The sequence below is a fragment of the Corvus kubaryi genome, unplaced genomic scaffold, assembly GCF_017639235.1.
Source record: "Corvus kubaryi isolate FWS band 111438036 unplaced genomic scaffold, C.kubaryi_AGA036_p1.0 37322, whole genome shotgun sequence".
Taxonomy (NCBI): domain Eukaryota; kingdom Metazoa; phylum Chordata; class Aves; order Passeriformes; family Corvidae; genus Corvus; species Corvus kubaryi.
In genome coordinates, this window is record NW_024581101.1 from 2,573,698 (window position 1) to 2,585,846 (window position 12,149).

The 12,149-nt window shown below is 47.6% G+C and overlaps 2 protein-coding genes across 2 annotated transcripts in view; both read right to left on the reverse strand.

Annotated features, from left to right (window-relative positions):
• Nucleotides 1-482: 482 nt before the first annotated feature.
• Nucleotides 483-1,364, reverse strand: LOC121665323 (syntaxin-1B-like). The gene has a single exon (XM_042029371.1). The coding sequence runs from the start codon at nt 1,362-1,364 to the stop codon at nt 483-485; it is 882 nt and encodes a 293-aa protein (XP_041885305.1).
• Nucleotides 1,365-3,648: 2,284 nt separating this feature from the next.
• Nucleotides 3,649-12,149, reverse strand: part of BRWD3 (bromodomain and WD repeat domain containing 3) — a 47,984-nt gene continuing 39,483 nt past the window's right edge. Inside the window, exons 35-37 of the mRNA XM_042029245.1 lie at nt 11,672-11,769; nt 11,074-11,232; nt 3,649-9,877 (exon numbers count right to left, since the gene is read on the reverse strand). Of these exons, the coding sequence (XP_041885179.1) occupies nt 9,090-9,877; nt 11,074-11,232; nt 11,672-11,769 (1,045 nt within the window). The 3' untranslated portion in view covers nt 3,649-9,089. The remainder of the gene's footprint in view (nt 9,878-11,073; nt 11,233-11,671; nt 11,770-12,149) is intronic.

Consider the following 12,149-nt stretch of genomic DNA (forward strand, 5'->3'; position numbering starts at 1 on the left):
TGTGCCTGGTCCCCGTGCTCCGTGCAATGTGTGCAGGGTCCCTGTGCCATCAGGAAAGGTGCTGGTGGTCCTTGTCCCACCGTGCAAGAAGCTCCTGGTCCTTGTGCTGCCTGGCGAGGTCTGAATGGTCCCTGCATCACTGTCCAATCCACCATCCCTGCACCACCATGCAGCTGGTCCCTGTGCATCCAGGTGTGCATGGTCCCAGGGCCATCAGGAAAGGTGTGTGTGGTCCCCCTGCTGCCATGTGAGATGTGCATGGACCCTGCATCGCTGAGTAAGTTGTGCATGGTCTCTGTGCCATCAAGGAAGGTGTCATGGCCCTTACACCATTGTACAAGGTGTGCATGGTCCTTGCACCATCATACAAGGCGCCGCGCTGTTGAAGGAGCACAGGACAGCAGCAGCCTCCCGACACCGTTTCTTGCCCAGCACAGGGTGAATCCCCAAGCGCTGCTGGAATCCCCCTGCGCAGCCCCGGCTCAGCGCAGACCTCGGCCGGGGCAGGGCAGGCAGGGGCAGCAGGAGCAGAGGCCGAGAGCCGCAGTCAGCAGGGCCGAGAGCCGCGACGGCCGCTGGTATTTGCCGGCTCTCTTCACCTCGCCGCCCGTCTGGGCCGCGTAGTCGAGGGTGCGCAGGACGTGCTGCTCCACGCTGTCGGCAGCGCCGTGCTGCTGGGCCAGCAGCCCCTCCAGCTGCAGGAACAGCCCGCGCAGCTCCAGCATCTGCGCCTCCAGCTCCAGCAGCTGCCGCTGGCGCGCCTGGGCCAGGCCGAGGTGATGCTTGGCCTTGAGCTCCTCCAGGTCGCGGCCGACGATGCGAGGCCCCTGGGGGCTCTCGGCCAGCAGATCCACGTCCTGGGCGCCCAGGTTGATGCCTGCCAGCTCCGCCTGCCTCTGGATCTGCTCCTTCAGCCGGTGTCGATAGCGGCTCTCCCGGGCGTAGTGGCGGGCGAGGACGGCACCGTAGCGGCGCAGCAGCAGCCACAGCTGGGTCTGGCGGACGCGGGGCCCCGCTCGGCCCGAGCCCCCGGCCGGGGCCGCCGGCAGCGCTCCGAGCTGGGGCTGCAGGGCCGCGGCCTGGCGGGCGAAGGCGGCCCGGGCCGCGCCGAGGCCGCTCTTCTCGCGGGCGATGCTCTCCTCCGAGGTGCAGCACAGCACCGACTGCTGCGTCCTGTCGATGCTCTCCGAGAGCTGCTCCAGCCGCTCCAGCGCCCGCCACAGCTCGGCCGCCTCCCGCAGCGCCCGGCCCACGGGGCTGGCGTCGTCCCCGACGAACGCGGGGTTCTCGAAGCGCCCGGAGTCGTCGTGCGGGTCCCCCTCGGCCGCCACTCGCTGCTGCAGCTCCGCCAGCCGGTCCCTCATGCTCCGCGGGGCTCCAGCACCGTCTGCGGGGACGTGTGAGGCTGGAGCTCCTGCGGGAGCGCTGCGAGCCTTCCCTCCTGGCACCAGAGCAAATATTGGTGCAGGAGGGCAGGTCCTGCGTCAGCCCCAGGCCGGACACCGCCGGCGGAGGGAAGGGACTGTCCCGGGGCAGAGCGGGAGGAAGGCCCGGGCCGGGAGCGCTGCCAGCACCGCCCGCACCTGCGTCACCGCACGGGCTCCAGCTCCACACCTGATCTACCGAGGCTCGGCACAAAGACGCTTTTATTCACCCAGAAACAAGGACACCCAAAAGTCCCGTCAGGCGGGGCAAGGAGGGGGTCGCTCACCCGGCACCCCCCGGCCTTCGAAACGGCTCCACACAGCTCCAAAGGTGCACAAACCCAGCCAGGCACCGGCCTCACCGTGTGCCCCAAACCCGGCTCCTGGGTGTACCTAAGGAAGGGCAAATCACACAGAGTCACTGATTCTGCCGAGTGAGAAAGGACCCACAGGGATCACGGAGTCCAGCACAGCACCATCCCCCCGAATCCCCCCCTGAGCCTGAGGGCGCTGTCCAAACACTCCTGGAACTCAGATCATCCCATTCCAGCGCCTGATGTGAACTGGAAAGGTGGGATGGAGGCAAAGCTCGGCCTCTCCCTGCTGTGCAGGTCGAGAAAGCTCCAGGGGCCACCTGGTGCCCGCGACCACCGATATCACCGGCAGCGCCCTGAATGCCTGGATTCAAAAAGGTGCTCTTGGGGTTTTCCAGGCTGGAAATGAGCGTTGGGATGAACAACGGGCCTGCACATCACTGCAAGGCAGTGTTGAGTCCACACGCTGCTGAAGTGCATAAAAATCACAGTTGAATTCTAAGACATCTATAAAAATTACCATTAAAAAGGTACTTCTACAAAACGCATTTCCAAAGGACAGGGGAAAAAGAATTGTTCTCTACCACTCTGGTATTTTATATCATGTATTTTATAACTTGTATTTTATATTATGTATTTTATAACATGTATTATCACATATGACCTAAACATGATGATATAAAATATTTAACAGCTATGATATAATATCAATATAATATCGATATAATATCAACACAGGGACAGCCAAAGGGGGTTTAAGAAAGGTCAAGCAGCTCTGAAGGGAGTGGAATTCCTTCCCTCCAATGCCATCTGACGGATGTACATAAAGGGGGGCTCCAGCATCTCTGCAAAACAAGTTTAATTTTGTTCTCGGTAACCATTGAGGCCAAGAAAAAAAAAAAGTCCTTTTGTCCCTGGGGTTTGGAGGATGAGTGTTGTGTTAAAAAGGAGATATTCATTCCCACTGGAGAGGAAATGCCACTGGAATCAGCGCAATAAAGTGAAATGTCAAGTAAGTCAGCAGATTAATGAGGGGAAAAGTCAAAATAGAATGACAGAATCCCAGAATCATTAATGTTGGAAAGGGCCTCCCAGACCATCAAATCCAACCTGTGACCCATCCCCACCTTGTCACCAGCCCAGAGCACCGAGTGCCACCTCCAGCCCTTCCTTGGACACCCCCAGGGATGGGCACTCCAAACCTCCCTGGGCAGCCCCTGCCAAGGCCTGACCGCCCTTTCCATGGAGAAACTCCTCCTGAGTTTATTCCATGTATTTGTCAGCACCTCCCTCCAGCTGAGCCCGAAGCCCCCCTGGCAGCTCTACACAAACCCATCCACCCCCAAAAATCCATGTTTAAACAATGTTATCTCTGCTATTTAACTAGAGGGCACAAACAGAGGTGGGAAAGGAGTAATTCCTTGTTTTCCATGAAATATCCCTTAGACAACAGGTACAACCTTCTCAAGCCAAGCCACCCCCTGAACCCACCCCATGTCCCACAGCGGCTGAGGGACCTCACCCAGGAGCCTCCTCCTCCTCCCCTGCTATTTCATGGCATTTTTAACCATTTCACTGCACTTTCAGGCATTTTTCCCTTCTTTTCCCAAGAAATCATTAGCTGCTCCTATCCTTTTTTCCCAGAAAAATGGTACTTCGGAGCCAGATCGAATGGTGATTGGGGTGAGGGTCTTCATCCCATCCTGCTTGAGATCTTCAGTTTATAAAGCTTTTCTGCCCACTTCATAAATAAAGTTTCTATATCCAGTTTATAAACCTTTCCATTAAAATATAAAATCATCCAGTTGAACTAAAAAACAATTTTCTTTTTACATTAAAACCTCCATTTTACCTACTTTTAAAAAATGTTTTGATGTCTCAGCTACTCAGTAAGCAACGCAAAACCAAAGTAAGAGTTTCTCTTTTTATTTTTTTTTTATTAAGACAATCCCACAGCTGGAAAATGAAACATCCTAGATTACATCAGTGACTTCAAAAAAACTCTAGAAAAAAATCTTTACAAATTTACATTTGTACAATACAAAAAACTAACAGCTCATTGCATATAAATATTACATTTGGTCTGCCAACACGTGGCATCAAAATCCCTGAAGTATTCATTAAAGGGACCTGAGATAGCAGATGTGAAGATATGGGCATAAATATCACCTGAAAAAAAATTAATATAGAAAGTAGACATAATTCTAAATAGTTTTGTGCATTTTTGGAGTATTTTAAACCCAGAACACGACCTGGAGAGCCTAAATCACGTGAATTTTGCTCCAACATCAAGTGGTATTTCTACATGAAATCTGCTCTAATGACTCATGGAGGAATGAAGAGCCTGAATTAATATTTCTACAGAAAAATAATCCTCAGACGTTGAGTTCTGAACACACCCAAGCAGCCACCACTCTGAGGAGGAATTTTAGGAAGAGAAACGGCAGATTTGGATTTTACCTGCAAATATTCCGGCAGGATTTCACCCCCCACCCCCTCCAAATGGCTCCTCACAGACCCAAAACCCAGGAAGATCCACACTGCTTGCCAATGAAAACCCCCAAACCGAGGAACTGCTCCGAACTGCCCACTGGTGGAATTAGCTCCCAACTATTTACACATTTGCCAGCTCTCCAGCGCGGCTGCAGTTACTACCAGGAGTAGTAATTCCAAGTGCTTGGTTTGCCTTGGAAGTCTCACAGACTCGGATCAGGTACCCATATCCACGCACAGAAATGTATTTCAGCACCATTTTTAGAACACTAGAGTTAAGGCTGTGACAGCAATTCCCACTGGAAATCAAAATTTTTCAGGGATTCGTAGCACAGTTGTGTGAGTTCGCTGTGGGCCAAACAGGACATAGTAAAAATGTACAAGCTTCCAACAGGTCTTTTGCATTTCTAAGACTAAAAAAAGACAAGTTTTTAGGCTAAATTTTGCAGGCTGTTACTTACTGTACATAAAGGAGTTTTTTTATCATGTGTAAACCTCGGATATACTAAAGAGTTGAAAAGTCTCTGTCGCTCATGCGCAGGGATTTGCTATAATACACATTGTAAGAACACAACAACAGCTCCCTACCTACTAAATATAGAGTTAGCCTTGGAGGGTTAACTGCTCCTTCAGGAAAACATCAGCATTTTATAAAACTCTGCAGGATGGTTTTTAAATAAGATAAAATTAAGACATGTAAACACACAAAGACATTTTTAACCCATGAGATCCATGACGGGACGCTCCAGATCAGGACACGACATCCTTAAACCTACAGCTGTTCACTTTTCCCTGGTGTTCACCACTCAAAGATGGAATTAATCAAGTTCTTATCAAAAATTTGTGATTCAAACTGATTTTCTCATGTTAATATTCTGTGATTTGGAGCACAGGAACATTCCCGAGATACCCAGGAGCAGCTTTTCCAAATGCTTGGCAAGGGTCATCTTGCTTTTGGGAGTCAAGAGAACCTCCATGTATTTTAATTTTTTAAATTAATTAAAAACTCTCTGCCACACCCCCAGCGCCAGCTCTTTTCCATGCTCTCTGAACTACTCAGTTCTTCTGCTTCCCCACAGGAGGAGCAGCTGATGGACATTAAGGAAAACATTCCAGGAAAATGAAACTACGCAAACAGGACGCAGAATTTGAAGCAGCCAAAAATCCTCCATGAATTATTTCTCCACAATTCTTTATAGTTTTTTTGTCTGCAGGGTGGGGGTGGTTGGGATTAGGGGGTGGCCTCTGCTTGGCTGATGGAGAAAGGAGTGATGGAAAGGAGGAGGAGGAATAAAACTGCCCAAATCCATCCAAGTTCAAGCACCAACACAAAGGTTTGGATTTAACCTTACAGCCTGGCAGGCCAGCTGAAATAAAATTCATCATGAGATCTGAAGTTTCCAAGAGAATAAATAAATAGCCTATAAAAGGAAACTACAGGAGAAAGGTGGGGCATGGCAAAGAGAAAAATAAAAAGTGATGAAGAAAATAAAAAGCAGGTGAAGTTTGGGCTGAATCACGGAATCACTAAGGTCTGAAAAGCCTCCATGATCATCAAGTCCAACCTTCAACCAAATCCCACCATGGCCACTGAACCACCAAGGGCTACATGTTCTCAGTTCTTGGATGGTGACTCTGCCACCTCCCTGGGCAGCCTCTCCCAATGCCTGACCACTCTTTCCATGAAAAAATTTTCCCTAGTATCCAAGTATCCAACAGCACATCACTACTGCCAAATAAGCCTTGTCATCCATGCCCTGGTCTGGAGAGAGAGGGGAGCACTACAGGGACAGTGGTTTGGGGCTGGGAGAAGCTGAGAGCAAAGACACAAGATTTCAGCCCTGTCTCTGTGGAGGATGGAGTGTGTGGGCCTGAGGCCTTTTCCAAGGCGTCCCCCAGTGCCCCGAAGTGCACCAGCAGCTCGGGATCGGGATCCTGCCAGCAGGACATCTCGAGGGAACAGAGGCATCAATGCCCAAGTATCTACAGGAACAGAAGAGCCCCTGGCCTGCCTGCTCACCCGCAGGAATCCCACTCAAAATCAGACCTTAAATCCCATTCCTTAGGCAGAGTCTGGAGTTTTTTGTTGTGAGTGCAAGGAAAGACAGCACATTCCTGATGCTGCAGCCTGCCTGGAGCTCAGCAGGGTCTGGAGCAGGGAGACTTTTGGATGGTTTAACTCACTTTAAATCCTGCTTCTGCTGCACCTGGTGGGCTCATCCTAAGTTTACCACACTCATAAGTGGCCCCTGATAGGATTTGGGATTCGAGAGCATCCAAGTTCCTACAAAAGTGTCATTATTCCACAGAACTATGAGAAATCAACTGCCCAACTCAGAGAAAGAATCCAGACACAAGCAAAAAGAACATCTCTAAACCCAAGTTATTTGTCATGCTTATAAAAGGTTCTCATGCACAAAAAAAAAGCTTTTTTTTTTTTCAATTTTTACACTAAATTCTGCTGTCCCAGTACCCCCTGCTCTAGCTCATAGTCATGGGACACAGTAATACTTACGCCACAGCAAAGTGATGCTTCACTGGTATCTTCACAGTACAGAGAAAAGATACAGTTAAGAACATATTTAATCTTGCTGTTAAAATACACCAACTTATAAAATGATTTCTCTGGAATCCCTGTGGTTTCTCTCTCCCCGACCCCTATACAAAATAAATAAGGAATAAGTGGATTTTCGGCCAGTCAGAAATAGAGGGAAAAGCATTTCTTTTGCATTTCAAGCTTTTCAGGCTTTAGGACAGAACCCATAGTGTTTACATTAGCTCACAGGACTGATCTAAGGGATATGACTCCAACTATGGACTGATGCATACATGCTATTCCTGGTTACCATATGTAAAAAGACCAATCAGTCAAACAAATAATACGTCTCTTATAAATATAAATGTGTGTATATATATACAGATATATGAGAGAGATGATAGGACAGGTTTTTATACTTTAAAGCCCGACACAGAACTAGGAGAGCCTCTGCACTTGGTTCCCCCGCCCCCCCATCAAAAACCAAATCAAGTCTAGCAATGGATTACGGCAGATTCCAAACATTCCTTACAAAATTAAAAGTGTGGGTTTTGTACTGTACCATAAACTCATATTAATGAGCAATTTAGGATATACTCTCCTCCATCACAAAACTAAACCTCTGCTTTTTTTATTTTCAAGTCATTTTTGCATCTAACTAGGATTTTTTTGGAAAGCAAGATAAAATAGCTAGTGCTTAATATAGAAAGTCAAAAATCAAATTCCTTCTGCATCTGAGAAAGTACATGGGTCACTCTTTGCTGCCTGAGGTTTTCCAGAATTATTGACCAAGCTGTGCACAGAAGAACTTCAGAATATTGGATGAAAACTTAAAAAAAACCTAAAAACCTTGAAAAACTCCACTGGAACTTTGTAGTTTGACTTGTTCTCTCTGTGACCTGACTCTGCACTGTCAGACAACGGGAGGAAATCAGAATCCCACATATATTCCAGCCAGAGCCCAGGAAGGAAGGAAGAGGCCGCTCACCTCCAGCTCAGCCCACGCCAATGCCGAGGTCACCGAGGAGCGTGAGCAGGGATCTCCTCACCAACTGCACTACCACTGCCAGAGGATTTCAAGTCAGCATTTCCCAGGACAACAAGAGCACAGTGCAACAGGAATTCTCTTCTGGAAGCTTGAGACACAAGAGTCAGTCTGGAGAGCAACAGCTCCCTCGGCACCTCCGAGGGGCTGAAGGGCCCAAACCACATTTCCACGGAGCACAGGGCAGTGGGAGCCAGCCAGCCCCTCTGCACAACCAAATCCCCACCTGCCCCAAACATCTGCTGCTGAGAACTCTCAGAACCACTGCATTTGATTTCATGGTGGCAATACAAGGAAGATACAGCTACTCACAACTTCCACCCCTCTACGCTCCTTCTCGCCTCTTCTTCACCACGCTCTGAATAACAGCATCTATTTTCTTTTCAGTTTCCAGTAGTTGTAAATAAGAGGTAGCTGAGCTACAATTAAAAATCATGCTTTGAAGAGGAGGAACCTTTCAAATGTTGAAGTCACCCCTTTAGCTGCACAATCTCAATTAATACTATAAAAATATGAGAGGACAAAAAGAAAATAGATGCAAGTAACTTTTGCATTTGGCACCTTTTGTCTAGATATTCATACTTCTCAAGTATTCTCTTTTTAATAAAGTTAATGCACACATAGGACACACCACATCAAAGGTTTGCTACATATTTACAAGGCACCAACCCTTTGTCACTTTTTTACACGAATAAAGAACCGATAGAAAGCACATCAGGACCCCCAAAACTGTAGTATGGACATACTTCAGTTCAGCACAATTCCATCAACGTTTGGCCTGGGAAGATTAAAATAATCCAGATCCTTCTTACGATATAGAAACTGTAAACATTTTATAGCTGCCTTTAGGATTGGTGTATTGTGCAAAAGTTATAATTATTACTGTGTCTAAGGATTTATGGCAGAAACCACATAAAAACTCTGTAAGAAGGTGCTATTTCTATAATACAAAAACAAAACGAGGGAGGGAAGTCATAAGCGTGACTCGAAAATGTCATGTTCTTACTGAGAAGCTGGAAGCCTCTGTAATGTGATGAACTCGTAGTGTGTGGGGAAGAATTTCTGTAATTTAAGGCCTAATGACTAAGGCTTGTTTTGACCAATGAAGTGTGGAGATCTGAAGCTTTAAAACAAACACAAACTGACAGGATGGAAAAGCACCACTGTGAAACGTGAGTGGAGTCCCCGCACAACTTGCTTGGTAGAATTTCTGGTAAAATCCCTGCAGTAGAAGGCCATTGAAGTTCTTTTAAAATTGTTCCAAAGTTTTCCATCTGTCAATAATTCCATCCCATGAGATGGCTGACCCTGGCTTTTTCTGTCATTTTCCGCACCCTGCCTGACCTGGAAGTACCAAGGTTCAAAGGATCCTCGGTGTGCACAAAATTGTCATTGTCGGAGTCGTCGTTGTACAGGACAGTTCTCCTGCCCTCGTTCCTGGTTTTGATCCGAGGGGGGCGGCTGAATCTCCCTCCGAACACGCTCTCCCCAAACTGTCCCCCAAAGAGGTTTTCAAACTCATCGTCAGCGAGCCGGGCGCGTTTCGCTCTGGTGGCTCCTCGCGAGGCCCCTCGGCCTCCTCGGCCTCTCCTTCCTCCCCGGCCGCTGCCCCTTCCTCTGCCGCAGCCTCTTCCACCTCTGCCCCCTCTTCCCCCTCTGCTCCACCTGCCCCACCTGCCCCATCTGCCCCTCCTCCCTGTCCCTCGGCCCTGCCAATTCCGTTTGCCCCCGGTGAGTTTCCGTTTGATTTTCCGTTTGGGTTTTTTGGATTGCACAACTTTGCTGTAGTCGTGGTCACCATCGATGTAATCCTGGTCTGTTCTGGAGGTTGATTCCGAGTCGGAATCAGAGCCACTTCTGCTTTCAGAGCTGGAGCTGGATCCCGATTCCCCACTTTCTGATGAAGACAAACCAGACTTTTCCTTTACTTCTCTCTTCTTCTTTTCCTCTTCTTCCGCCTCCTCCAAGTGCTCGTCCTCTTCTGAGGCGCTCAGCAGCTTCCTCTTCACTCCTGCCCGGGGTTCTCTGCCATCCCCGTTGGTGAGTGGCCCATCAGGAGAGTGATCTAAGCAAACACAGAATAAACCCATCAGCATCACACCAGAGCCAAACAGGACACAGAAAGTGGGCTTTGCCTCAGTTGCCTTTGGGATTCTCCTCAGCTGCCTCTGAGGTGTGCTCAGGGCTGATCCAGCTTGGAGGTACTCCCCCTTTACATGCTGTGGACACAAGCAGGTGCTCTAAGGGGAAATTTTATCTAGTAAACAGTTTTTCTCTGGAAACAATGACTGCAAACTCTTCTGAGTAAGAGTTCAGTGAAGATCGAGGCAGTAACAGAAGCCCAGAGTGACCCGGTGGGACACAAACATCTAAAACTCAGTCAGGTGAATCCTACCTGAGGTGCCAAGGCAGGAGAAACTCTAAAATCCATTTCAAACCTATATATACACAAAAATAACATTTTGCAAGCAGCATTTATTCCCTATCAAATGCACGTTCTCCAAAGGCTTAGTCCAGGGAGTATTAATGGAAAGCCTAACTCAACAGAGTAAATGACCCAAGAAAGCTCACTGGGATTGCTGAAGACCTTAAGTGAAAATTAAATTAAGTATCTTGCTGGCTTGGGACCCAAAATCCTCCATATTTTCGGGGTTATGAATCTGACAAGGAAGATTAAATATCTTCTTTAACATAGGACAGGAAAAGCTCACCTACAGCATCCAGCACTGCTACAGCACAGGAGTGTGGACTTGGGAAAGGCTGCAGCGTTCAGGAAATGCCCATTCAGTGCTCACCTTGGGGGAAACTCTGAGTAACTTGTCCCAGAGATTACCACACCTGCAGTGTTTCCCTTCTAATCACACCTACTTTGTCTTGTGTGTGAGAAAAATATTTAAATGGTTTTGTAAACTTTTTTTCATCTTTGGTTTAAGGCGAAGGTTTTGGGGTGGGGATTCTCTTGGTTTGTTTGCTTTTTGTAACTCCTGACAGAACTGTAGGAGCTTAAGAGCAATTAAGTTTTCCATCTGGAGAGATTTTAAAGGACTTCACTAAACTGCACATGGAATCATCTGCGTTCCACACCTCAGACAAGACACCACAGAACTGTAGGGTGTAAATTAAATTCAATTTTTGGGTATGGTTTGGGGATACATATAAGGCTACACTCAGGCAATAATTCCATAAACATCAGACACAAGCAAAATCTTTCATCTCTAGTGAAACCAGTCAGTCAAAGAACAGAATGTTATTATTTCTCACCTTGTTTCACTGGTGTAGATTTGCTCCTGACTGGTCTGCTTTTCCCTGGATCTATGGCATTTCCACTCCGGCTCTGTGCATTTGAGCCTGATGAAGATGGTTGACCCTCCAGCTCTTCACCAGTGGCTGAACCCAGAGGTTCTTCTGCTGTATCTGAAACTGCAGACAGGACACCACAAGGGAACAGGCTGATTTTAATGTTCTATTTACAGGGCTGTGTCTGGGGAGGTTTTGTACCCCCTGAATTAACAGCCCAAGTCAGGGTAATCTCACCAAGCTGCTCTGCAGCCATGGAAAGACAAATTCCTCCTGAATGTAATCCCAAGTAGGATTAATTTATCCATAACTGCTGTAGGAAAGAAGCCCATACACAGGAAGTCCGGGCTTTTGTCACTGGACTGATTCTTAACATGGCCAGACCCAGTTCCCAATTCCCTGATCCTTACCCAGAACTTTCCAACAGCCAAACTCAGCTAAAACAACCTACAAACACCACATTTCCAGGACCTTGCTCCTTCAACGGGTGGGTGTCTCATGAGGATCAGACTCAACCTGCACAGACAAGTTGCTGTAAGAGAAAGGCTGGATTTCTCCTCACCATGAGATGAGACTGAAGAGTTAGTCCTGGTCAGGGGCAGTGAGGTATTTTGGTTGGGTTTAGGTTGAATCTTCATTTGCTTCTGTTTCCCTTTTGGGCTGCAAACACAGAATACCCCGAAGAGATAAATCTGTTAGCACCAAAGACTCAAATACAAAACTGATTTCTCCTGCAAAGTGCCTTGATTTTTGCATCACACAAATGATCTCTTTTTCCCATGTGTGATAACACTAAAAACAGTTACACCATGCTGCTGTTTGCTACAGGTACAGGAGTTTGCAGGGACAAGATTTTATCTCCCTTTTTAAAACCAACAGTCAGTTTACTTAAATAATGTATCAGACGAACATAGGGAAGTGTTACACAACTTCTTTCAACAGTTAAAAGGTAAAGAGACAGCTGATCTTTCATTTCCTCCAGAGGGAACACTTGCAACCACATCATCTTTCACTTACCAGAATTACAAACTACAAACTGA

What these genes read in the sequence shown, in the direction of transcription:
- LOC121665323 (XM_042029371.1), bottom strand. Translation starts at nt 1,364, where the DNA reads ATGAGGGACCGGCTGGCGGAGCTGCAGCAGCGAGTGGCGGCCGAGGGG.